This window comes from Acipenser ruthenus, chromosome 19 (assembly GCF_902713425.1).
Source record: "Acipenser ruthenus chromosome 19, fAciRut3.2 maternal haplotype, whole genome shotgun sequence".
NCBI classification, from domain to species: Eukaryota; Metazoa; Chordata; class Actinopteri; order Acipenseriformes; family Acipenseridae; genus Acipenser; species Acipenser ruthenus.
Window position 1 is genome coordinate 23,720,742 of NC_081207.1, and position 23,817 is coordinate 23,744,558.

Consider the following 23,817-nt stretch of genomic DNA (forward strand, 5'->3'; position numbering starts at 1 on the left):
CTCTACTTTGTTATACTTCATTGGCAGGCTGTTTTGTTTCCGTTCTGCAAAGTAGTTTACTGTATGGGCAATATAGAAACATGCCCCTCATACGACATGAAGTAATAAAATATGGGAAGTAATAAAATATAAACATGGGCGATTGCGGTTTTTTTTTCAAACAGTGTTTTAAATATTTTACAGAAATCACCTAGAGTACTGACTCAACAACTTCACAGCTTTGATAAATGTGCAAAACAAAGTTTAGTTGTGGTAGTCAGTGCAGATTTTATTTCCGTTTAGCTCGTTTTTAAAATTTTTTTTAAATGTGCCTATGGCCAGTTGCTTTTGTTTACTCACAGACGCTAAGATTGTGTTGAACCAAGGCAAGGACACATGTTTTTCACTTGACAGTTGGCTGTTTGCTTTCCAAGCCTCCCTCAGAACTCAGGCAGGGGTCAAAGTGTTTGCACACAGCACTAAGAGGTTCCAGGAGCTGTCAACCCTTGCTTTTTTTTCTCCACTTAATTTCATTAAGGTCAAAAAGCTGCACACATCTCTGAACATCTTCTATTGTGAAGGACACTGTGCCTCAGATCAGACTGTCAGCTTCTACAGAGGGGTCCCGCCGGGCCAGAGGTTAAACTACAGCTTTAAAAGCTGGAGGATGGTCACAAACTGACCCACTAGCACTCCACAAGCACAGCTAACGGCATTATACCATTAAAATGGTATTCTTTAAAAGGAACAGTTGTCAGATAAAAATGTCTTACTGATATTTTTCTATGTAATGTTACATCAACACTTGTGTTAGAACTGGCTTTTTAAACGAACTGTAAAAATCTGCACTATTTTTCTCAAATCCACCTGATGAATGAACCTATGTAGTATTCAAAGCTTGGTCCAATAAACGGTACCAATTTAAACATTGTTTCTTCTTTTTTCATTTGTGGACCAAATCATCTAACATAGCAATGGTTTTCTTTCAATTCATTTCAAACAAATATGGCATTTATTACCAGTATAGCATAACGTTGTATTTCTGTAGAAGTTTACAATGATTTTCTTGTAAAAGTTTGGACTAAGAAAATATATGTTGAAAATATAGATGTACAGAAATAAGTGTCGAAATATGTAAGATGGCCTACTGTACTTCTACTTTAAAAACTAGAAAGGGAAAAAACCTTTTGAAAGTAAATGTAATTTTTATGTAGAGTACTATTATTTTTATTGCAACTATAAAATGTTACATTGTTTAACTAGGCATGTTGTAAAACTGCACAGTATGTATGTTAGTGTAAATATGCATGTAATAAATAGGACTATGCAGGAAGTATTTATTCCAGCAACAGAAAATGATCTGTGGAGTTATGCAGCATATCCAAACGTTTCCAGACAGTTTTCACTGCAGTACACCCATTTTGATTCCTTAAAGTAATTTTAGCTAAACAAAATAAATAAGTTTAATAACTCTAAAAATAAGTAAATTGCTAATGCAACTCTGTTTATTGCAATGTTTAACACCAGGATCAAAACTTAAGACCAATTAAGAACTGTCAGTCAAAGGTAAAAACCAAAAGGCACAACATTGACTGACTTTTAACTGAGCTAGTGGGGTCTAAAACATGGGTAGATTATTTTTGTTTTTTTTTAAACTGGTGCCGGGAGCTGATTCTGACATCTGGAAGCATATAGTCAGCAGCGTTAAGAGAGCAGAGTTTTTTCCAACCATAATTGTTTAGGTTTGGATAGGAAGCTGAGCTCAGTTTTCGAAAGATATTAAATAAAAAGAAAACATGCACACTCAAGCACACCAGCATGCACTAAAAACAAAAAGAAAAGTTGTGTGTCACTCCCGCCACCCATTGCACTCCTTAAATCCCAGCTGCTTCTCTGGCTCTCCACTCCGCAGAGTAACATGGCTGACCTTTTACCCTGCCCTTGAGGGTGTGTGTTTGTTTGCAATTTAGCTGGAAGGGCCCGAGCGCTGTCAGTTCAGTGTTACTCTATAGAGAAAGGGGTGACGAAGGCAGGGAAGCTGTTTTCACAGCACAGTGCAGAACGTAGGTCCTAATGGCTTCCAGGTGTGCCCCGATGTGTACATAATCTTTGGCTGCAGATTTGTGTAGATTGGGACCGTGCCTCAATACACTTGCAAGAGGTGTCTTTGAAGTGAGATATTTTCAAAGTAAAACCTTAGAAACCTGACCTATTAATAACATTTTCCAAGAAGTGATTATTTTGAAACTGGGTTTTGTCCAGATATACAGTAAAGTTGAAAAGCACTGGCAGTTTTCTTTTCACTTTATTTCTTCATTTTTGATTTTTGTATTTTTTTTTTCGAGAGAGAGATGAGGGTGTATTTATTTTTTTAAACGTACTCTGTCGGCTAAAGTTTCCCAAATATTTTTTAAGAAACACACAATCCGCAAGTATTCCCACCCAAAACACCACAAGCCCCTCAGCCATTTCCTATATGTTTCTCTTGAAGAGCTCAGCTTTGAAAAGCTTTAAGTTGTTTTGAAGGAGAAGATTAAAAGAAGTAAAGTTAGATTTCTGAGAGACCCTGGTGGCTTTTAGTGAAAATAAATGATTTTCAAATGTTCATGCGATTCTGGTTTCATAACACATACCACCTTGTGATTTTTTTTGCAAGAAATCTTAAATTGTCGTTAAGTGGAAGTGACAGGTTTGTTTAACAGCATTTAATCCTTCACAAAACATCTGACCCTATTGTGGGTATGTTTTATATTTATGGTTGAGTATATCAGACAATATGTCTCTCTGCGTCTATATCCATACTGTATTTTGGGTCGCATATTATAAAGCAGTTTTATTTTTTTTAGTTTATTATCTGTTAGCAGCTAGCTTAACATGTTAACAAATGTAGTTCTCTGCAGAGAGATTCACCACTTACATAGGAGCTTCACCCTTGGACAATTTTTAATTAGTGAAAACAAACAGCTTTAATGAATTGAAATAGATTGCAGACTTCTGTTTTTTTGTGAAAGTGACATGTCAAAAGTGTTTTTAAAAATCCCTTGCCAGAGGCAAATTAAATTTCTCCAAAATCATTGTTTTGGCACCTTGTTGTTTCAGTTCCAAGTTCAGGGCAGTTTTACAGTGTTGTTTTTGTGCACTTTTTGTCTGCTTTGATTTTTGATCTATTGAGAGTAGAATTCAAGTTGGTTTTGATTTGTCAAAAATGTAAAGGTCTTAGCATGATTATGTGTTTATGCTTGGCATAAGTCCTACTGTTGGGTAAGTAAAGTACTATTCCAAAATGATAATCCCAAAGTTTATTATCCCGAGTGAAAATTGAGAAAGGTTCATGATGTTTTTATTCTGTCACTTCAGTCTGATACAATGTAAAACATACTGAATAGTACGGTGGTTAGGATTTATGTAGGAATGAAATTACTTCTAATTTCTTGTTTATTTTCCTGAGTGAAATTTAGGACAGATTCATGCTATATTTATTTTGTGGCTCTAAGCTGGTTGTAAATGATATGATGAATCACATGGGAGAGGCCTCTATGATTTACTTATAGCTCTGTAGGGCCCTGGTTACAGAGTAGTAGTGAGCCAGAAAATCCATCGGACTGCCCAAAACTGTATATTTTATTTTATAGTAGTGCATGGTTTTGTATTTTTAACAGTTGATAGAGAATATTTTAACCACTTGGCTGTCTTGTTTTGGTGGTGATGGATATTGTTGTGAATTTATTTGTACAATAATTGCTCTACATATATGTTTACCTTTTTTATTAGCCACTATTTTGGATACAAAAAGAAGAAAAATAAATAAATAATGTACCCTAAAATGGAGCTGTCCTATGGATGTTCATGAGCCATCTTTGGCTCATTGCGATCCAAAATATGGCTCTTTTGATTTAGATGTAGAGTATCTTATTTAAATAATGGGTTCTAAAGGAATACTTGGAAAATGGCTCACCTTTGGTAGAAAATGCAGTCAAAATACACAAAACTTAAGATGTTAAGCCAAAAAGATACTGAATCAGTATCTTAGTTTAATCTAATTTTAAGCTTTTTAAGTTTAGTAAACTTAACCTAATTGGGGTTACAGTCTAAATTGGCTTACACTGGTGGGAGTACAGACTCCTGGCAGTTAGCTGGTTAACTGCAATAGAGAAGGTTGAGCTTCACAAACCTTTCAATGTAAAGCGTTTACAAGGTGATTCTGAGGACTGCTAAGTTTACACAGTGGCAGTCATCATCTGCAATTTTCAACAGCACTGGTCTGGAGTTTTAATTCCATAATATGTACATTGTAAAGCTTCAGTGACCCTGGTCAAAACAGGTCATTAATAGTAATGTGTGAAGTTAAGAGAATATAGAGGGTAGGCAAGGGAGGGAGGTCACTCAGTGCCTCCAGGCAATGTGGCAGGAGGATTAGAACAGAAACTAATGGGGGCTGCGAACGGGGATGCAAGAAATCCAGAGGGCTTTGCATGTTATAACCCAAACATGTACCTTCCTTAATAGAGTATTTGCGTGCCCTTTTGAAGGATGTCTTTGCAGTCTCTTCTGTAATCACCACCTGAATGTTATAAGCTACATTCACTTTATAAGATATGTAAGAAGCAAGTCAAGAGAATCTTGGGGAATGGCATTAATATGTGTTTGTAAAAATGTCTGTGTTCATTATAATGCATTAGCATGGCAGGAAATGAAAAAACACTCTGGTGGTTTATGAATGTGTTTCCTTGCATTATTATACAGTACCAGTGAAGATTTAAACATACCATACTGTACTTTTAAAAAAGAAACTGCAGAAATCAGATGAGTTGTTTTAGTTTAATGCTTGTAATAATGTTCAGGTCTTTGTGTATTTGTTACACTAAAGATTTTTACATCTGCATACTAAATTATATTCTAATACGGTCTACATATGGTTTCAGTATCATTACAAAGTAGAATTGCACTCTACGTAAATGTGAGCATAGTGTATGTATCATGAAGACTTACAGACAGGCACCTCACAAGATCCACATATTCTGATCCTCCCATTAAATTGTCACATGCGAACGGATCCCTCCACTATCCCTGTCACCAGAATGATAAGTTCATTCCATACCCCAGGTCAGCTTAAATGTTAGGACTGTTTGAAATTAATGTAGTTATGTATGTTTGCCCTTTGAGACAGGTGACAAAGTAATTGAATCAATGCTTCAGATGACTTCATGAACTCAGACAGAAGGTTAAGCACTTTGGTGAGTTAATCTAAACGCAAGGATTGAATTGCTGCCTTTTAATTTGCTCAACTATCATTGAATGTAGTTATACAGTTTCTTCATTTTCTTTTATTATTCAGTGTTAAAACATATGGCTAGCTTCAGTGCTATTAGGATTTTTTTCCCCCACAACAGCAGCTCAAAGGGCTCAAGCAGACTTTTTAATATAGCTGTTGTATAAAGAAGTCTATGCTAACCACCAAGCCTTGGTTGTTAATACCTTTTCACACAATATGACCGTATGACAAGATTTTGACAAAACTTTTTAATAACGTGAATGCTTTATCTTATAAATCTAAGAAACAGCTTTTGATACAGTATGGATAGCAGGTGTGGTTATCAGAAAGTAAATACAGTTTCAAGCAAGACTTGTGAAAAATGTCACTAAAGTCTGCAGCACTTCTGCTGATAACTATGCAAAGCCAATACAGTTGTGCTGACAAGTACATTTACTACAATTATCACACACTTTTTTCTTCTCCAGTAGCCACCTGGCCTAATTGTAAAACATATTTGTAGCTCCAAACAGAACACATTTTCACGTTATTAAAACATTTGTGTATATTGTTGGCACATTTTAGTACAGTAGCATTGTATTTCAGTAAAAAAAATAAAGTAATTGCATTCAACAACACCCTAATCAGTGTCCCAGTAGTATACTTTGTGTATTGTGTTTGATACTTTAAGGAATGCTAAGTAGAAGCTTGGTTTTATACCTTACTGTGTGACATACATTTTATTTTTATATCTGCAGTACTCCTACTGTTGTAGCATTTGACTAAAATGATATGTGTAAAGCTGAGAATAAAAAGGAAACAGTACAGTTGGGTCTTAAAGCACACACTAACTACTGTAGTGGTAAATTCAAATCATATTTTGACAGAAAATGGCAATGAAAAGGAAGATACCTTTTTAAACTTTTCTTAAAACATGTTCTTTGTGGTTGTAGAGTACAGGAAAGGTGAGGCACAAACACTTGTGTCAATGTGGGTGATTCAACTTTTCCCACACTGTTTTTGTCAGTAAACCTAAATGGGAAGGGTCCACCCTTTGCAGAGGTACGAAGGGGAGTGGATGACCACAAAGTATCTCTACCGTAAAACTAGGTTGTCAGGTGAAAAAAAGTGGCATATTCAAAGATGTTCAGTTATTTTTTGTTCCAGGAAACAAAATTGTTAGTTTTGCAATCAAGACATTTTGTACTGTTAACTACAGTAAACTGTGTTAATTGCAGTTTAATATTTTCCGAATATGAATGTAGCTGACTTTGAAAACATTTTCCAGTATTGTACTGTACACATAGATTTTTTTTGAAGATTGTCCTCATAAAGATTAAGCCTGCTTGTAAATGTTTTTTTTTTTTTTTTTTTTACTGCACGAAACACATGCTACATGCCAGTTGTTCTGTGGACTGTTTGCAGTAGATCTTTTTTTTCCGCTTGCCTGTAGACCTGGCAACCAACCTATGGGATTTTTCCCAGCGTGCCCATGCTTTATCAAGACCTCTTTGAAGCAGGGAATGCCAGTTGTGCCTGGTCTTCTGAAGTCACAAAACATGTCCAGCTGCAGCAAGTTTTAAACTAATCCTTCCAGAGATTAAAGACTTGGTTTAACCCAAAGCACCTTTCTGGGGCCCCAAGGGCGATGGCCTTATTGACACCCAACTCTGTGATTTGGGCTTGTTTGTTTCATACAATGCTCAGAGCAGTTGTGTTGTACATCACCGCTTAAACTTTTTTTTTATTTAATTTGTATTTGTATTTTTTGTTCTTGTTCTTTATTTTGGATGTGAGAGGTTATCTGTGTTGATTTATATCTGTTGTTGATTGTCATATTTGACAATGCGTGCTATGTTCTGCCAGAGTGAGGGTGACAGCACAGGAAAGTATAATATGCTAGGAAACAGAACTTTAAGATATATATATATATATACACACACACACACACACACACACACAAACACACAAAGGGGAAGAGTGGCAGTGTTAATAATGTTAGTAAAAATGTAAGGATGAAAAGAAAGAAAAGTAACTGGCAGCAAAAGGAATTCAACCAAACCCAGTTTAGGAAGACAAATAGACAAGTTTGTATTTTTAGTCTGTCAATTTATCTTCTTGAACTGGTAAAATAATTTAGTAAAAAGAGGGGTAGTAGTTTGGTCATAGGGCAATGCTATTTTTACAGTACCTGTTTTTACAAGACACCATAGTTCAAAACAAACAGTACTTTTAAAATGGACAGTTCTCTCAGAGAAGTTTTGCCTTGGACTCTAGAATGCCTGCTTAATCCAACTGCACGGAGAGCTGATGAGGAGGGAGCCAGTCCTGAACAATCAGTTTTTTTGCAGAAGTCATGCCAGCCAACCACAGTCTACGTTGCTTCTCGGAAGGAGGAAATTTAGAGACATCACCCAGAAGAAGGAGGGCTGGGTCCTGTGTTGCCTCCTGATAATAGCAGAAATGGTGTCGACTACCTGTCCCCAAAATTGCATCTGGGCAGTCCCACAGTATATGCATTAAAGTGTGTGGTATCCCTAGGTTGCAAAGTACAACGGGGATGAGGGGCTAGACCCGTATAATGCCTTTTGCGAGGGGAAACAGATTCTATCTTGATACACGGTAAAGAGAGGCAGCTTTTGTGACTATCACTTTCTTCCGACACAGAGCTTGAGCATGTAAACGGAAAAGCATTATTGATCTTCGTTTCATAGGCAGTTACACAAAAAACAAAAACAAAATAATAAGCTAATATAAAAGGCAAGCAGTGCCTATCTTGCCTACCCTAACTGCATTTTCCTGAACCTGGCCCTCCAGACCACAAGCTCTGTAATACCCAGCAGCAGATACCATATTCATTGTGGTCAGTTAGACAAAAAAGTAAAAAATATAGGGTTCTGCAAAAGCATAAAAAAACTATCAACCCATTTTATGATAAGTATATATATATATATATATATATATATATATATATATATATATAGAGAGAGAGAGAGAGAGAGAGAGAGTAATAATAATAATAATAATAATAATAAAGTGTGTTTATACTACACTTTCCTACAATGTTGTTGCTGTGAATCTAGCCTTAATCAATGCAGTATTCTTTTATTCTTTTTCTTCTAATGGGGGACATAAAAGATGAAAAAGGTCAGAGCTGTAATAGACTAATCTCAATTATCAGGGGCAGTCCACAAAACCCTTTACACCCACCTCATCATATTCAGCGCACATGCAGCGGCACCATGTGATTTCAAACACGACCAAATGAAATTATAAAGCGGTGTTAAATTTATTAATCATTTAATTAGCTAAATGTTCCTGCAACTACGCCAGAGATGAATGGCATGTCATTTTCTAATGCAATTTGCCTCTCAGTCAGGCGAGGGTCGAATGAGAAGCTAACTGCATCTTGAATTATCCTTTTTTTTTATTCCGCACCTTCTTTTGGAGGGGACAATGTGTTACTATTGATTACACTTGAATACCTTACAAAGCAATTGAGCTCCCTCTAGACACATAAGCAAGGCAGTCAATTTGAAGAGAAGACTTTTCGGACATGCCCCTTATATATTCCTCAGGCACAATTTAAATCGTCAACCAAAAAGACAGCATTTTTTAGTGGAATGTTACAGTTTCTTTTTCCCCATCTTTCCCTCTCCCTATCCCTCTCCCTCCCTCTCTTTCTCTCTGCCTACGCAACATTAATACATACAAAGAGGATGGAATTTTCAGGTCTCCTCACCCGCACCACTGTACAAAGTGCCCTTTCCAAACTTTTTTTTTTTTTAAGGAGGACAGTGTATATTTAGATTATACAGTTCCTTACTAAGGCGTGAAATGCTTTTACCAAGAATGTGACGCCACGCTCAGGGTTTAGTCCTAGTTTTCCCTCCCCGGTGTAAACCAATACCAAGTTGTGTATTGTACTATCAATTAACTGTTTGCTGCCACATTGATTATTTACCTTTTACCGGTATACTATTTCATGAAGAACATAGGGGCAAATATTCAAAGGTCTTGCGGATTTTCTCATCTTTCTCTCAACTCTGCTTGCGTTGCGAATGTTTTGCGTAAAATCGCAAGTGAGTGAAATCTAAAAGAATGAACACAGGAAATCAACCGCAACTCTCCCGAGGTATATAACCATCGCAACTTTTTGCAAAATGAATTATTTGGGCTTGTCAAGGCATAGCCCCAGCACCTCTTCAGCTATGAAAGTGAAAAATGTCATTAAATGTTTTGCTCTCAAATGTGTTTTCTTACAATTTTCAACACAGTTTTATCCATTCTGCAAGTTCTTGCGTGTGCTAAACAGAGACAGTCCACTGCCAGGGACATTGAATTACTTTACCATTTACATGCCATAAAGATGACACTGGCTGCGAAAGAAGGACTGTCACTCTATTGCCATTTTATACACAAATTAAATAAGCTTACTTGATCTGAAAAACATCTTGAACGAAGCAAATTCCTACACTACGTGGTTTGATTGAATGAGTAGTACACAAGAAGCTTCAATATGAAAGCTGAACATTAATTTCAATAAACAACAAGTTTTTAATGAAAACAAATATTGTAGCCTACTTCACTAAAGTGAAAACTGGCTTCTGTTATTTTTAGATACCACTGCTTCCGATTATACTACTGCTTAATAACAGGAACAACATTTTATGCCTGCTAACTTCCCCTATTCAAAAAAAAAAAGAAAAACAATAATAATGGTCTGCTTCTCTCTTTCTTTTTTTTTTTTCAATGAATATAATTTAATTAATAGAGAGTAAAAACAAACCAAGCTAACAACTATCTAGTCTAAACAGAAATGTATTTATTTATTTATGTATTTATTTATTTTTTGCAATCTCCACAAACTGCGGGTTCTGTTGCAGTCAGAGCACTAATAATGTTAGATATAGCTAGATATTATCAGATATTTGGCCCACAGTCTTTCTGATATTGGATTGTTGCATATGAGAAGTCTGGATTTTCCATTTGTTGGTCTTCTGTTATTGATCTATTGTATTGCTGGAAAATGTGGTTCTGTCTTCAGTGCTAGACGATGTAAACAAGTCCTTGTCGTACTGCTAGCATGCAGTATCTGAGCATTGGAAACAGGTGCATGCTGTTGTGGAAACAAAGGTAACGCTCTTGTACAGAAGCTGTTGGATAAACAAAGGCCTGGCTATCTTAGATACAAAGAAAAACTACAAGCATTATGGTTGCTTGTCAGTCTCATTTGAAAGTTTTAAACAGACCTTTGGTTGATCTGCAGTATACACGGTGATTATAAAGGTTTTGCAGAGTTGCTGACAAACAATCAAACAAACACAAATTAATGCTAGTAAGATCTAAAGCCTTGGTTATCACTTCTTTAATGCAAGAACACTTTTATAATCTGCTTACAGTATAAAGGGCCAGCTTATAAAGGGGAAGCACTAGATGAAACACAGAAACAAAGATCTATTATTAAACATAAAAAGTGGTGTTTTTTTTATAGAAGTGTATAGAAGGATAACATCTGTACATAGGATAAGATGCGCTTGCATTTTGAAAAATGTGACTGGTGACTGGATTAGATTTCTTACAGGTCATTTATCATCTACAGTATGTGAATGTTTTTTTCAACATTACCATTTTAAAGTGGCCAGCTGAACTAGTCTGGAAACCTCACACAACAAACTACAACATACCTTCAATTTAACAATATTTACAGTGTTTAGTAAGTTTATGTCCCTTTAAACCTGCAGTAAGACTTTAGTGTGTCCCTGTATAATATATTAAGCCAAAGCATACAAAGTACTACATACTGCAGCAATAAAGGGGCATATTCTGAATGAAGCATGTTCAGAGATACAAGGTTTAAAATCAATAATATGAACATGCAATGCAAGACTCTGCAGTCCCTTTGAATTTAGATCAATTACCCTCCTGCTTTTCTGACTGTACAAACAATATTGGAAAAGATCTTCCTCACACTCTGTTGTTGATCTTTTCTGTTGTTTCAGTGGAAAGAATTGTCTGTCTCTCACACACGCGATCCGGAGTGGAACATTCTCACGTCTGCTCTGTACCCGATACAGGACCTTGTTCAGACTGACTGCTGTATGAACAGAAGAAATAAATTAAAATCGGAAGTGGAAATAGCACTACTGAGTATGATGTTTAAGCAACAGGAGAGAGGCAATACAGATGTAAAACAGCCCCCGGTTTACTCTCTTCATGTCAACTTGTTACACGGAAATATAATTCTCTGGTGTCTGCTTCATAACGTCTTATAGACCTTTTAAAGATTTTAAAGAGGCGTTCTATTTTAAACATAAGATTTTGGAGACTGTGGAGGGGAGTTGGTCCAGGTGGACCTCACTGTCTATTTCTTTAATTTGTGGACATAGACAGATGCTATCAAAGTGAATGCGCTCTCCCACCTTACTTGTCTATTTCAGTCAATCACTCTGCAGGCACAAAGAATATTGGATGGAAAACATTTTCAAGCAACTTTTTGGTTTACCGCTAATAACTTTTAACAGCTCGTTTGCTAACACAGACACATATTTAGTTTTTTGTTAATAGTTAGTTATTATATACAATAGTAACTTGTTTATTAAACAATAAAATAAATAAAGAGGTTTTGCTGTATGGTAATGGATTACATTTGCACTTTGGTGCCTGGAACTGTTAAAGAGTGAATGCAGTGGTTTTGGCTGTTATACAATAAATGATCCTAATTGTGCTTTGAGTGAACTTGTGAGCTGTTCTCTTATACGTACCACCCAAATGACACGCTACAGTATCACATCCGGTTTAATTTGTATCATGTTTCATTTGTTTCAAGTCTTTACTGTTTTACTTGTGGCATCAGGTCGTTTATATATTACTTTATAAATAGATTTCTAACCATTAACAACAAAAATTGTTTTTTTGCAGCATGTGTTGAAAATGTAGTAACCTACTTGTTGACAGTTAATTGTGAACCCCCCTCCCCCCTCCCTCCACCCCTCCCAAGTGACTTGATATTTATACTATATGGAATTTGCTTTTAATACAACACAATACTTATTTATACTGCATATTGCCACATCTTGTCAGGCATTGTATATTTAATGGAGGCATAAACCCCAGTACAATATGCATATATAAAATTTATTTTTTAGGAAGGCCATATGAGCTTCAGGTAGCTCATTTACAATGGCGCCCTAGAAAGTAGTATATTAGGTTTCAAAATAAAAATAATAAAAACACATAATGACAAGACAATACACAAAGTACACATTAAGTTTACACAGCACATACACAAGGCTTATTTAAGTACTGGAACGACAGTGTTTTGAAATTTCTACAGGAGATGTCAGATCTATGTCCTGCGGGTAACAGGTTCCAGTCTGTAGCAGCAGAAAAAACAAAAGATTTTCTTCCTGCAGCACATTTTACAGATGGTATATTGAAGTATTTTGTGCCACAGACATTACGTAGGCTGTATTTACAAGTAAAATCATGAAAAACGCTGTTTAAATAAACTGGTAATGTTTTATGTGCCCCTTTAAAAAGAATCAAATTCCAATGATAATTCCTTCTCTTAGCAGGTGATAGCAAATTTAATCTAGAATACAAGCTGCAGTGATGCTCTAGCAGAGTACACTGGAGTACAAACCTACAAATCCTATTATGCATTGTATCGATCTTCTTTAGTGATTCCTTACTAGCAGTCATTATAGTCTAAAATAGGGAACAAAAGTTGTTGGGCTAATTTAGTGTTAGTTTTAGTAATGCAGTTGTGAGCGTTTCAAAAACCAGATTGATAATCAGTAACTAAATTATTTGTTGTTAGAATTTCGAAAACTCAGATGTGATAATTAAGACAAAATGTGTATTCAAGGTCTTATCAGTTAAGATCAGGTATCATTTTTCAAGTTTAAATCCGCTACAGATAGATGAAAGTTCTGTATAAAATATTGTTGTTTCAAAGGATTAGGTTGAATAGATTTTGAAGGGAGTGGGGGTGAGGGGACAGAGCTGATGTCGGCCAGCGTACATCACAGCATCTTATCAAGCCCTCCCATCAGCGCTGGTGACAGACCGGCTCTTTGGTGGAAGAATGCCCTGCTTGTGCAGAAGACCTCTGAGCTGACACTGAAGGTGACTCCCGAGGATGTAACCTTGAAAAGGAAAACTTTATTAAAATGAATTTCAAGAAGGTGGGGGCTCTGACAGCGGGATAATTAAATATCGGAGTGTCAGTGCTAATTTATTCCTCTTGCATTCCGGTGGTCAGAGCCTGCTCGCAGTGGGGTCAGTGTGCATGGTGGAGCAGCTAAGGACAAAATATAGCTTATCGCTCATGCCACTGCTTTAAAACAATGATACTGACCTGCAGGAGCTTGTGTGTTTATTTAACCCCTTCCCTTTGTCTTAGAATAGGCTAGAACGCCACATAGTACCTGTCTGTAACTCAGTCACTGCAAACAGCATTCACTAACTTCCAGGGCTGCTTTAGTCACTACTGTAGGTGTGAGATTTTGTTCAAAGTGACCAGCTTGATAAGTAGCTGTTGAAGTTGGCGTGTTTGAATTTCAATTAAAAATAATTTCAGGTGAGGATTTTTATAAGGTTCCTGGTAAAATTAACTCATTAATAAGTGGTTATTATTTAAGGAGCACCACTGTACCAACTGTTTAATTGGCATAAGGCACTCTCCCTTGACTCACTGAAGACACTCACTTTTCCCTCAAGTGTTTCCAAAGACCATATTTTCCTGCATAAACCCATGTTAAATGACACATTGCAATAATTAAACTAATTTGTGTAAACTAAATAATCTGTCATGCAATTTACTGTACAAGGCAGGTGTGACAAACTGTATAGGCCAGCACAGCTCACCTGGGGAGTAAGGAAAACTCAGACACACTGTAAATATTATGTACTGTGGGCGCTATCTGAAAAAAAGGCATTTTAATGACTTCTTGTCTGGTTTGCAAGTTTAAAATGTGCAGTAAGATTTCCTAGAACAAGGACAGGCATCATAAGTAAATGAAGTATGCTAATGATAGACACTGCTTTGTGCACTGTGTCCTCTACCTTTGATATTGCTTGTATAATAATAAAAAAAAATCCATGTTCATAGCCATACCATCATGTACAGTAAGCATAGTGACTGTCTAGGTAAATGTAATTATTAAGCTAGTTATGAACTATTAATTGTCCAGAAGTCAGTGCTGAGGATCTTCTAACCAGTTAAATGTATGCAGTAAGAAATTAATTTGGCAAGTGGAAAGCCCCACTGAGAGACAGCTTATTGTCATAGCTGTGCTGAGAGTTGGCAGACACCAGGGTTTATCATTTAAACAGCAGCAATTTGATTAATACAGTTCATCTTCTACATAATTGGTATAATTTTCTACATTATATACACGTTACATACTATTTTACCTTAGTTTGCCACATTTTTTAATGAAGTACCGTTTGTAGCCTATGCAAGGGTATTTTAAACTGATTCAATATATGTCAATTGATGGAAATTAACTTTTAATGGCTGTCACGTGGCCCTTGTTGAACCTTCCACAGAAATCTTTATGGGTGCCCTGGAAAAAAAACAGATATCTTAATATACATGTTCATAGGTAAACGGTAGCGGCTGTAGCATGAAAGGCAGAGGTGGAGTGACGTTTTCTAGTTTTGAATTGCAGTGATTGAATAGATTGAGGATATCTTGTGCCATGTACAGTAGAACAAACATCAGCAGTAGGTTTAATGTATACATCTGGAAACATATTGTATTCCTGTTGGTTGCCACTATACTGCACAAACCTCTGAATGGACTATTAAAATCTGATATACTGCACTATGCTATATAGAGGTAGAGGTTAGTTTGGATTACCATAAGATCTACTTGAAGAGCATCTGTATCTTGGCTAGAATGTACAACAATCTTCATAGAAGGCAATCCAATAAGAGTAATTATAGGTTCGAAATGGGCCTTATTCAGTGTGACAGAAGTATGATAAAATAAAGAAAAGACACTGTGGGATTATTGCCATGATCAACACTAAATATACATACTACACAGTATTGTTTGTAGAAGCTTCATGAAATCCAGTAGATACAAGGAGGTGGACATAGAATCATTTCACATACACTTACAACATGATGTGCTGTAGAACCACAAAGGACAGCTAGGGCTAATTTGCTGTGATGAGTCTGTACGGAGTTTTAAACTATTTGAAGGGGGATATGAGTCTGCTCTATCAAAGCCTTGTCTTTCATAGCAAGTGTTTCAATTTCAGATCCTAAATATATACGCTATTGTTTTGTATGAGGCTGTAATAGAATGTAGCCTATACTGTACTGTATATCACTATGCAGGGCGTTGAGAATTTTTTTAATAATGTGTGTATAGGGGAAAATTTGAGAAATAGAATCAAAATTGCCTTGAGGGGCTTTGCTGTGATCATTTATTTCAGCACCTACGCCACACATGTACTCTAAATGCAAAGCTGTGTGTGCTTCGAATGGGTTAAACCCAGTGCAGCCCCCCTGCACCCCTTTACTGCGAGCAGAGCTTTGGTCCCAGCACCCTCATTACTGGCTGGAAAAAAATCACTAAAGTAGCAAGACAAGCTCGGGTAGTCACAGAGTATTACTCTGTCATAGCGGGAGAGCACGGCTCGTACTCACCCCGAACAAATTGCAAAGCGGCGTACTCCAGCACGGCGAGGAGAGGGGTTATAACTCAGTCGATGCTCCATTCGCTCTCGTATTACCTTTGCAACCAAGGTCACGCTAATCAACTCAATTACCAATCCTCTTGGACATTTTCATAATGTTTTCTGCTAGTCGCTCTCCTGTGAAAATGACACAGTCTTGGCAAATTAATATCATTACTATCAGCGTTTAATGGTGCAGTAATACCTTTGTATTTAAAATCGTGCTTGCCGTCTGTCCTCTGTAGCCAGAGAACGAGGGAGAGAGGGTGCTGTAGTGTGATTTCACACCTGCATAGGTAGGGGACAGGGGCCCCTGGTGTGAAATCCAGATAAGTAAAGGAAAATAAAAAGCAGGGTCCTTTTTTTTATGAGGACATGCATCCGAGGATGGTGCTGTCATATTAGGGTCCAGATTTAGGATGCAAGGTGAATTCATACAAATAAAATACATCAGCTCTATAGTTTCCCTTTTGTGAACTCTTCTCTCAGAAGCCTCCTTTTCATTCTATCCCCCAGCGAACAAAACAGACCAACTGCTGCTGTCTCCAAGTTACCGTTTACAAGCATTTACTACATGCCCTTTCAACACAATTCTACGAGAAGCTAGAATGCCACGCATTACACATGTATTAAATAATGTAACAAATGTCTAAGTACAGTGTTGTTAATGCTCCTGTATTTTAAGACAATATTTTCAAGAAATGTTTCCGATATGTACCCAAACTGATGCTTCTCATTTAATATTCCCCAATTTGATATTAATTTTCAATACAGGGAGGATACTGCTTCTTTAAAAGAAGCCAGAGCCAATGTTAAAATGCAGAAAAAAAACTTTTTAAATCTCATCCCATGCAAGATATCTTTTTTTTTTTTTTTTTTTACAACCAATTTTAATGAATAGATGTCCAATAAGAGCTTTTATTGTCTTAGCATATGTTGCTTTTATTAGGTGAAAATAATTACGTTCTGCGGATCACCTCGGAAGTCCTTTTGGAAGATAAAAATGAAATAGTTTCACAGTGGCTGCACAAGTCCTTCTGAGTTGGGTCGTTTTCCCCTTGAGTGCTTCTTGTCCGTTCCCCCCCATCGTTCTCTCTCTCCTCGAAACACACACACACACACACCTCGCAGTTCAATTCACATTGAAGTGTGACAGAAGACACTTGACAACTGACACATGCTTGATCTTATCAGCAACCAGCGAAAAATCAAGCCCTTGACTGACAAATGATTGTCACTTAAACATTGTTTATTCCCCCCTGAGCTTCATCATTCACTTCTGGTTTCTTTCTTGAAACCCATTTGCTTTATTTTGAGTTATTCACTGGCCGTCCTTAACCTGGTTGATAGCTGTGCAGTTTCTAGCTTCTTCTTTTTCCAATACAGCATGTGTATGATAAATAATATATGTGAGTGGAGGTGGGATCCACCAGATCTTAGACTGGTTTTAAGGAGCTCCAAAATAAGATTTCTTTTCTTAATTGGGCATGATTCTTTTGTGTTTATAACATGTGGTATACTGAATCAAACACATATGGATAAATTATTATATTATCACAACTGGCTTCACAATAACTTATGCTAACAAAAAAGTTTCACAAATATTATCTGTCATGCGTTGACTAGGTTTCAACTATGCGGTTTCGAAATATCGCAAATGTGTATTTTAATTTTAAAACATTACATCTGGTACTACACTAAGTAAAATAAACTTGCCAGTTTTCCTAGCCTTCTCTTCCAGGAAAGACTATCAGAAAACAGAAATTTCTTTCACCTCGTGTAGTTCTTGATATTACGTTTTAAAATGAAAATACATTTGCTAAATCCATCACGTATTTCAGACTTCCAGTATATAGTGAATTGATGTGCATGGCATGGGAAATGTATGGGTTTTTTGTTAGCTGCAATCACTTTAAGGTACAAGTCTGGAGTATTATATCATTTTGAAGACTCCCCTTTAAAACAACACCAGGTGATATGTTTTAGGCTAGATTTGCTTTAATAGATCGGTTGGGGTAATAACTCAGTCCTCTCTGGTTTGCAGGCTAACACCAGAAAAATACATTATTTGATTCTTGGGCAGATAACTCTTGGAAAAAAGTCTTTAACAACATATCACGATAATTGTATCAGCAGGGTTTTGGCTTCAGTCTTCTTCTTCTGTTGTTACTGCCTTGTACAGGACAGCAAGTCTGCAGGCTGGTTTCATTCCTGTGCTTTTATTATTTGTTGTATGCTGGAAAAGCCATGGTATTCAGTTGAAACTTTCTAGATGGATATATTATGAAGGGTACCCATTGTGTTGAGTATATAATGATGTCAATTAACCCTAGCAGTGACATATCTGTTTTGTGTTTGTACTGTGCCCCTTGAGTTTAAATGGCTAATATTGTAGCAGCCCAGAGGCTATCATTTCTAAATATTTTTCTTCTTTAAAAAAAAAAAAAAGTATTCAGACACTAACACAGGGATACGAGCTGTAATAGCCTCCACATTGGGAATTAACAGGATGCTTTTTGGAAAGGGATTTTTCTGTCAGAACCATCCTATACATGTGGTTGTTCATTCATAATTACTGGAAACAGAGATAGCAGAGGCACACATCCAGTTGTGCTGAAACTTAGTATGACTGTCCCTTTACACAAGTGAACCTAATCAAGGTCGTGATGATCTACTTTTGCATGAATTGTGGTCTCTGATCGCATGGAGACTATATATTCAAAACTGCTCCCTGAATTGTATAAACAATGTTACTGACATTTGTAAGCCTCAATATCAGTGTAAGTGAAGATGATTGGCTGTTTTAATGATCTGCTAACGGCAGGCTAGTAGTAGGGAGTGTAACGAGGTCAAGCGACTAAACCGAAGGTCAATCAATGATGTGAAGCAAACAAGCTAGTACCTAGTAGACTATACCAGGGCTCCCCAACCCTGATCCCGGGGACCCCATGTGTCTTCTGGTTTTCATTCCAACTTAGCTCTCAATTACTTAACTAGACCCTTAATGGAACTAATAATTTGATTAGTTAGACCATTTTAATTGTTCTCCGCTCCTGAAATGTTGCAGAGCTCAAGTTACTTATAACGTGTTACAGCTAACTTGAAATCTGCAACTGTTTAAGAGCTGAAGACAAGTAAAAATGTCTAGTTAAGCAAATTATTAGTTCAATTAAGGGTCTAGTTCAATTGAGAGCTCAGTTGGAATGAAAACCAGAAGGCACATGGGGTCCCTAGGACCAGGGTTGGGAAGCCCTGGACTATACCATTGAGGGAGAAAATAATACCAGCTCTCCATACAATTAGTCAGCTCATATGCCTACAACCCACGTGCCTGAAACACTGAAGATAGGGGACCACACTGCCTTCTCATATGAAAACACTTGAAATGAAACGGCAGTTGTGTTCGGGTGAAAATGTTGTCATGGACTTAGTAATAAAACAGGGTTGAAGCCATGGCCACTGTAGGAGTTCAAAACACATCATTATTACTCTGCCCTGAACATAGCAATATGGAAATGGGTTTCTGGGATTGAGAAGTGTGCACTCCACCATCACCTTAACACTGCTCTTGGGAGCAAGCTGCCTTTTTGAAACCATTATAGGTAACATGCATTATAATAAAGCCAGTTTTAATAGGATTGAATGCATATGGGGGGGGGGGGGGGGGGGGCAAGGTCTTGCAGCTTTGTGCCACAGACTGTGGAATAAGAGAGTCTAATCATAAGGGTTCATTTAATACTTGTCCTGTGAAGAAAATTGATCATCTTTCATCTCCTGTGTGGTTTTCTCACTCCTCCCTTGGTGCTTGAGGATTAGGAGAGAATGGAAAACTCCCCCTCCTGCCTCAGTATCAGAGGAGATGAAGTGACATGGGCTGCCATATTTATCCCAAGGGGAGCTGCCATATATATATATATATATATCCATTGATAACAGGTAATAGAAACAGGATATAGGAGAAATGCTGAAAATGATGTAAGCGATCCAGTGAAAAACCCTTCATGCCATCATGTGTGTATCATTTTGATCACATTTAAGGTTGTGTATTGGGTTAAGAACAAAGGAAATGTAATTTATGATTACAATACGCAGTGTTCAACTACCAGTTTAAAGAGTACAGACCCCGTTTGCTGTGATGCAATTCATTTGGCTCTACATTTTGGATGCTAAATTAGAAAGATTGATGTTGAAGAGGAAAAACTGACAAGATGTATCACCTGAGTGAGGGTTCTTATGGTTCTAACAATTTAGTCAAAAAGGGAGGAAATAGACTATGTACTGTAGGCTTTTATGGGAATTGAATTTAAAATGGATACTTAAATTAATATGTAGCCAAAACAGGAAAAAAAAACAACAATATACTGTAACAAATTGCTATACATAGTTTATTTATGAAGTTCAGCTAATTGCTCACGACTATAATATTATATGTATACAGAAAGAGATCACATACATATTCATCAAAGCTTGGCCCCATCTTTTACTGCCTTATTGCTTTTATAAAATTCATTTATAAACGTTTTGTAAAAAGAAGGACAAATCTATATAGTTTCTAAATATGTATTAACATTTTGGGGTATAACCTTCCACAACAGAAAATAGTCCCTATGAACTAAAAACAATATTCAGGTAAAGAAAACTATATAAAATAAAATAATAATAAAGACTTTAAATAACTAAAAAAAAAAAAAGCTTCCTTAGTTGTATATATGTGAGGTGCCTGCCTACCTGCATATTCTAGGTAACATTGTTTCTAGGTAATTCACTCCCATTGGCTCTGGCGTATACCAAACAGAGCAAGAGTTTAAGGTGTTTTATTGGGATGAAGATTATTAATTAAGTCATTAATTTAGTCTTTTTTTTTCAGAAAGACAGTCATTTAAGCATTTAACATCCCAATCTGTTTGTTTTGTGGTATTCATTTCATTTCAAGTTTTTCTAGCACATCAATGTTACATTTTTGTACCTGTAAAGAGAGCACCTGATTTGACTGTAATCAGTGCATTCAATAGGCATAATCAAGACACATCAGACGCATTTGAATAGTCTATGTGGTCCTCCATGAGCCACACATGGGGTCCGTAGGTGATCATTAATGCATTGAATGGTGTTCACAGCGAGACAGGCTGCACCCTGTACAACTGAATTATATTTGTGTGGCTAAATAATTATAGAAGCGTGTTATACTCAATCCAGAGACAATTATTATTAACTTCTCTTACATATTTTAGAGACATGAATTATGTGTCGCTGATGTCACTGAGACAGGCAGAACGGTCAGGCCCGAGGTTTTCTTTCTTCTGTAACAGCGTCCCCTGGCTCAAATAAGAGTCCACCACTAGTCCCTTTCATTTTTATGGCACGAAAAATCATCTCTGGAAGCGTAACACCTTGACACTGTTCTAAGTGACTTGTGGTCAGTGTAGCAGCGCGAGTGTAGCATGTCCAAATTCAGGGCAATCCTTTAAAAAAAGTATTTTTGGGTGTATGTCACTTTAAAGACATGCTTTATAATGGTGTCTATAATCCCAACGTACAACTTGGTCAAAAACACCTTCGGGAAAACGCCCGCCAGGGGACGTTGTTACAGGTGAGAGAAAACCTCAAGCCTGACTGTTCTGCCCGTCTCAGTGACGTCAGCGTCACTTATGCAAATAAGCTAAACAGCATTTATTTTACAAAAACGATAATATCTTAAAAACTACAAAAGATCAAATTCTGATATTTTCAGATTTTGTTCTCCACACCTCCATGCAATTCACGGTGTTATGTTTGGAATTGCTATTTAATAAATAATAATATCTGACATCAAGCACATAAATCATGTCTCTAAAATATGTAAGAGAAGTTAATAATAATTGTCTCTGGATTGAGTATAACACGCTTCTATAATTATTTAGCCACAAAAATATAATTCAATTGTACAGGGTGCAGCCTGTCTCGCTGTGAACACCATTCAATGCGTTAATGATCACCTACGGACCCCATGTGTAGCTCATGGGGGACCACATAGACTATTCAAATGCATCTGATGTGCCTTGATTACGCCTATTGAATGCACTGATTACAGTCAAATCGGGTGCCAGTAGTAAAGGAGAAGAGAGACAGTGAAGAAAGGCGAGAGTCGGATGGTTAAGACATCGCCTCTAGTAAGTAATGTAAATACTGTCGAAAATATAAAAATATCCACATTTGAAAATTAATAGTCAGTTTCACAAAACAACGGCTGATACCAACTAAAAGGAGGAAAATAAAACTGGATATCTGACAACTGGATCCGACTGAAGTTACAGGAATGCTGTACATGACTAGTATGTACTACAAATAAAATACTAGAACAGCGTCTTGTTTAAAATAGCAAGCTGATTCATAGTGCAAATTAGTATAAACTGGAAGATATGAAAAGACACCTTGATGTCTTCAGTATCTTCCATGACAGCTGGTATTTTGACAGGTGGTTTCTATGATTTTGCATGGTGTAGTGATACGCGGTTAAGCACAGGTGCAGTGATTTGCCTTTGTTTCTAAGTAGTTCCTAATCGTGACATTGTGCTGGATATTGTAACAGCTTGGAACACTGAAGGACCAATCAGCATGCAGCATTCTAACACTCTGTTTTATAATAATCTTAAATTATATCTTAAAAATGGTCAAAGAGATCTAAAATCTTGTTCCCCACAAAATCATTGCAAATTAGTTCTAGAAACAACAAAAAATAAACATCGCACACAAATTAATTAAATTCACCTTTGGTACAATCATTTTCCAAAACACATTTATGACGTTCACAGCTAAATATAACAGATGTGGTAAATATATGACAATACAGTCCAATCAAGGATGGACTGTTCTGTAGTGTGCGTCCCACATCTATCTGTTTGATCTAGGTCCTCTACGCCTACACATCTGTTTTTGAATACTGGTTTGTGCATGTGCTAAGGTTCTCATAACCAGATCATTTCCATTCTCCAACCACCCGTCCGCAAGCCCAGGAACATGAGAGCAGCAGAATGGTGCTATCACACACAACATCACATCTCTAATGGGACAGCTTGCACCTTCAGACTCGCGTGGGCGATCTTCACTTCAGTTTTAAGGTGTACACCCATGCTGTTTCCAGTAAAGACACATTACATACCATCAGTATTTTAAATCCACCCAAAACTGATGTTTTTGAGCGGAATATCTAGTTTTACTGACAGTGTGGGCAGGGCAAGCTAACTAAAGGTTGATGAATACGATATTATCTAAATTAAACATCTGCCTATTTTCTTAATTAAATAGCCATTAAACAGTCTCTCTTACACTTTCACCCCTATATGGTATTAAACTGAGTGAGTGCTTTTGGTAGGTAAGAGATCTGTCCAGTACAGTTCTGTATTACCACACATCCCTCTCCTACACCAATATCAACCTAAACATGTCATTGTCAGATCTTTGCTGTATTCCTTGTTGCTCTCATAAGAGTTTGTTCCAGAGTTATGATGTGACAATCCACTGTGCATGCTGCAATGCTGCATCCAGACCTACAATTGGTTCAGAAGAGCTGTACAAGAGCATACATGCAGATCACTAACACCGGAAGCACTCACTTTTGTGTAACTTTTAACCATTACCTTTAAAGATACATTTGTATTTTTGAAGAAATTAATACATTTGATGTGCCTTATTCAGAAGGGAATAGAGTGGTGTATACCTTAATGGAAAAATAATTTCATTTCATATTATTAAAGTTAGATTAATTACTACTACTAATAATAATTAAATACAGTGGAAAGTGCATAATACATGATAATAGAATAATAGATGAAATAGTAGCGGCAACAAAGCAGCTAATAGCAGATATCAGGCTTAAAGAGCATGGAAAGCAAGAGAGAACAGGTGGGTCTTGAG

General features: G+C 36.8%; 1 protein-coding gene across 2 annotated transcripts in view; it reads left to right on the forward strand.

The window, feature by feature from the left end:
- The window catches only part of LOC117424094 (WW domain-containing oxidoreductase-like), a 375,339-nt gene that overhangs the window by 337,911 nt on the left and 13,611 nt on the right, over positions 1 to 23,817 (forward strand). The window contains exon 9 of one of the 2 annotated variants that reach the window (XM_058992655.1): positions 11,233 to 11,520. The exons of the other annotated variant lie outside the window; for it this stretch is intronic. Within the exon in view, the coding sequence (XP_058848638.1) occupies positions 11,233 to 11,505 (273 nt within the window). The 3' untranslated portion in view covers positions 11,506 to 11,520. Of the gene's footprint in view, positions 1 to 11,232; positions 11,521 to 23,817 lie in introns of those variants that run through there. 2 annotated transcript variants of the gene reach the window in all.